General features: G+C 44.4%; 1 protein-coding gene across 1 annotated transcript; it reads right to left on the bottom strand.

Moving 5' to 3' along the window:
• Positions 1-321: 321 nt before the first annotated feature.
• Positions 322-1263, bottom strand: LOC117885439 (olfactory receptor 11L1-like). The gene has a single exon (XM_034786747.1). It carries the CDS (start codon positions 1258-1260, stop codon positions 322-324), a length of 939 nt encoding a protein of 312 aa, XP_034642638.1. The 5' UTR covers positions 1261-1263.
• Between the last annotated feature and the right edge of the window lie 3222 nt (positions 1264-4485).

Genomic DNA, 4485 nt, shown 5'->3' with positions numbered 1-4485 from the left:
CAATAAAAAGAAAAATGAGACAACATATAAAATCAAAAATCAAGTAGGTAAATCACCACAGCAAACGTTCAGATTGTGTAACTTTGGAATGTGTGGATTTATTTGGGTAAACTTTATACAAAAAAGATTCAATTTTTCAACAATAGAGGGGTTTGTAAGAGGATAGCTAGATAATCACTGAGGCCCTTTTACAGTATTCTGGCAGTGTACAAGAAAATGAAAGTGATGTAATTGTAATTTACACTCACTTTTATGCACCCAGTTTGGTATAAAGGTCCCTCAGCGTAAGCCAGAATCCGACCTCCAACCTCTTATATTTATTTACACTCTGTGCAGACTGCACTGCCTGCTGATTACTTTCTTTAAAGCATCCCTGAAGTCCTTGTTCCTCAGGCTGTAGATGATGGGGTTCAGGAGTGGGGTGATGATGGTGTAAAACACAGAGACAATCTTATTGAGCTCCGAGGGCAGGCTGGAGGTAGGGCGGACATACATGGAGATCATGGTGCCATAGTAGATGGCCACCACGGCCAGGTGTGAGCCACAGGTGGAGAAGGTCTTCCTCTTCCCAAAGGAGGAGGGGATCTTCAGGATGGTGAGAATGATGAAGAGGTAAGACACTAGGGTCAGCAGCAGACAGCTGACAAGGACCAGGAGGGAGAGAATGAATATGATGACCTCAGTAGTGGAGGTGTCTGAGCAGGAGAGCTTGAGCAATGGAGGGATATCACAGAAGAAGTGTTTAATCTGATTGGAGCCACAGAAAGGGAGCCTGGAGATTAGCAAGCAGGGTAAGAGCCCGGTGAAGATGCCAGTCACCCAGGAGACCATGGCCAGGCGGGTACAAGACGCATTACTCATAGCCACTGTGTAGTGTAATGGGTAACATATGGCGAGGTACCTGTCGTAAGCCATCACCGCCAGGAGGAAGCACTCAGTGGCCCCCAGGAAGACAAAGCAATAGAGCTGTGCCATGCATCCAGCAAATGTGATGGCCTTCTTCTCTACCAGTAGGTTGGACAGCATCTTGGGCATGATGGTGCTGGTGTAGCAGATCTCCAGAAAGGAGAGGTTCTGGAGGAAGGAGTACATGGGTGAGTGGAGCCGGGGTTCCAGCCTCACTACCAAGATGATGACAATGTTCCCTGTGATGGTTAGGATGTAGATGACCAAGAACACAATGAAGAGTAGGGTCTGCCAGCCAGGAAGGCTATGGAACCCCAGCAGCCGGAACTCCACCACTGTGGTGCTGTTGGTCATCTCCTTGAGAGAGCTAGAATTTGCCTGCAGATGGTAGAATCACCATCATTATCAGTCTTATAACCAGCATCACCACCAACATAATAATAAATAACAATTACAGCTGGAGCCTAAGTTAAAGGAGCCTAAGGGAAAACGATCAGCATCACCACAGCGCTTCTACTTTCTTTCTTTCTTTCTTAGAACTCTCCATCCATTTAACTTCTAATTTTTTTTGCAGGGTAGTAATTAAATCCAATTATTTAATGTATTTCTTTTGGTACATATATATTTCAGGTATCATAGAAAAGTTCATATTTAGACAATGAAATCCAAACATACCTATACACAAACATTCACACAAATGCTCTCACACAAAGTCTCTCACATACAATCACAGTTACTCAAACCTTCACACACACAAATACTCCATGACACATGCATTAACAAACACACTTGCTCTTTCATGCACACAGGTAAATGCCTAAGAAACAACACAACACATATAAATACACCTCACACATCTCACAGTAATATATACAAAATCACAAAAAATCTCACTCATATATGCACACTCTCTCACACACACAGAAAGGAAAGGAAACATCCTCACAGTGACATTCACACATATAAACATGCACACACTCACATACACCCTCACAATTCCACATTGGCACAAACATACACTCACAGTCACAAATGCTCTGCAAATCTCATTCTAGCATCTGAGAGCTATGATGGAATTTCTCTGCTCAGGCAGTGTCCGAAGTAACAAAGGTTTGTAATTGTACAGCTATTGTATAAAACAATAGATTTCCTCTCCTCTCATAGTTGTGTTGGCATTGAATATCTATCTATCTAATCAGAATAATAGTAAGTATAGTCAGCATATACAATTCTGAATATGGACATATCTGTTCAATAAGAAGGTCTATTTTTGCATAACCTTTTCCATAACCATAACCATATTTTAAAATGCTCATGGTTGAAAACTGCTCGGACCCGAGTATAGAACAGATTGTCCTGGTAACTTACTTGATTCCCTTTGAGCAACAAATGAGGACATAATCCAAAAATCAGCAGTTCCTCCAAAATTAATCAGATTTAGAATTGTGGTTGGACTCCAAACCACCTATTCCCATGTTCTAAATCACATAGCAAAGAGAGTAGCTAGCATCCACCCACTGTTGATCAGAGTTCAGCTTTCTGGAGGCTGACACAGTGAAATAAAAACACTTAATTAGACTGAACCTTCATTTCAACCCTCGCTTGGCATCTCTGGGACCCAGTCTCTGTAACCCCACTGGAATTCCTGAACCAGAGATACACAAAGCAAGACCCCAGCTGTTCTGTTTTAATGACTGAGGTGCAATCTAAAGCATGTAACATATCAGAGAAAGGGTGGAAATTCATATGGGGCCAGATACAAATGCCCAAATACATTCACTTCAGCTGTTTTTGGATCAGGTTCAATCCAAGAACTTTTTGGGTCAGATTTTACATTGATGAAGGCCAATTAGATCAATAGATAGATAGATGGGTATGTATGGAGATTAGCCATTTACTCTCCTGTAGTCTGAACTCTGGGGTAGTGTAGACATAGACTTAATGTTTCATTAGTGTAACCCTTCTGCCCACCTAAGTTGGCAGCAACAAGGGCCGGCTTCTGTATCTAGGGGTTCCATTTCAATAACGCAATGCAAAACCGGCTCAAGCCCCCACCCAGTGACCTGGGACAATTACATACCACCCCCTGGGTGCCTCTAAGAGGCAATACTTCCCCTCTCACAAGCACGGAGTCTGAGTGTAGCAGAAAATGTTTAATAACATGAGGTAAATGATATCAGCATTAAATTGGGAAAACACCACAAACAGGATTCATAACACAAACCATGAGCAAAAAAAACCCACCCCAGCAAATTGGGCTGTGTCTTTCCCTTTGGTTCTTGAATCCAGCAACCCAAAAATCACCCAAAATCCCAAAAGTCCAACAACCCCCAAAGTCCCTGCCCCGGTCAGTGCAGCCCCAGAGTAAAAGGGGGGGCACGCAGGGTGTTAAGGGGCACCTTATGTGATCCGAGGCCAGCCGTCTCTCCATGGGGTTCCACTGCAGCCTTCACTACAAACCAGTCCACTTCTTGCCGTCCCATGAACCGCTCCACTCTGCAACCTGTGAGCCGCTCCAGCCGTCCCCGCAAACAACTCCGCTTACCGTTCCTGGGGCCGCTCCAACCGTCCTCGCAAGGCTCCCCGCAGCTTGCTGCTCCGCCAGCAGCTTAGCAATATAGATTCAGGCTCCCCCACTAGTTAACACAGCACTTAAGAACTTTAACTCTTTTCAGAGTAGCAGCCGTGTTAGTCTGTATCCGCAAAAAGAACAGGAGTACTTGTGGCACCTTAGAGACTAACAAATTTATTAGAGCATAAGCTTTCGTGGACTTTGAAGAAGTGGGCTGTGTGTCTCTAAGGTGCCACAAGTACTCCTGTTCTTTTAACTCTTTTGTGATTTTAACTCTTTTGTGATTTCAGCTCAGAGTAGGGGAGCCCCAGTGCCGGTGCACCATTGGCCCAAAGTGAATTCAGCTCAGCAGCTAGTAACTAGACTCCTAATGGAATCAAAGTTAGCTCTGACATTCAATAGTAGAGAAGGAGAAGGTGGTGGTGGTGGTGGTGGTGTTGTTTCAAGCCCTCAGAGAGGGCCCATACTATCATATACAAATACCTGTCCCCATCCTCTCTCAATTCACTGGGTTTTGTAACCCAGGCCCCTTGTCAAGCAAGTGCTACTTAGGTAATGGTGAAGGACTCACTCAGTCCTTCTGTCATACAACAGTTTCACTGGCCTTGATTCACAGAATCAGGGTAACAAAACTTTATTTTTCCTGCTCCAATAACAGAGAAACTGGGGATCCCACACCAGCCAAAGTAACCACTTTCAGTTGCTGTTGTTTCATGCCACACGGGTGGGTGTGCCTATGCAAACAAGATCAGCCCCTGGAGTTCTTTTCCACACTCACCATAATTCACCACCAGATGTCAGGGTAGAGCTCATCCTGACTCTGCTTACATCCTCCCCCAAGCCGAGAATTTGTTGTCCCGACAAATCACACTCCCTATTATACCAACTCACTGGTTCCCTCCAAAGGGCCTCAGATAGCCCACTTTAGCTTCCAGAAGCCTGTGTGCTAAGCATATTGGTTCCTCACTAGTCACCCCAGGTGCATCATAAGTCAACCATTTTACTGG

Source organism: Trachemys scripta, chromosome 12 (genome assembly GCF_013100865.1).
Source record: "Trachemys scripta elegans isolate TJP31775 chromosome 12, CAS_Tse_1.0, whole genome shotgun sequence".
In the NCBI taxonomy this organism is placed as follows: Eukaryota; Metazoa; Chordata; order Testudines; family Emydidae; genus Trachemys; species Trachemys scripta.
Note: the sequence above shows the minus strand (reverse complement) of the source record. Positions and strands in the feature narration are given on the sequence as shown.

What these genes read in the sequence shown, in the direction of transcription:
- LOC117885439 (XM_034786747.1), bottom strand. Translation starts at nt 1,260, where the DNA reads ATGACCAACAGCACCACAGTGGTGGAGTTCCGGCTGCTGGGGTTCCAT.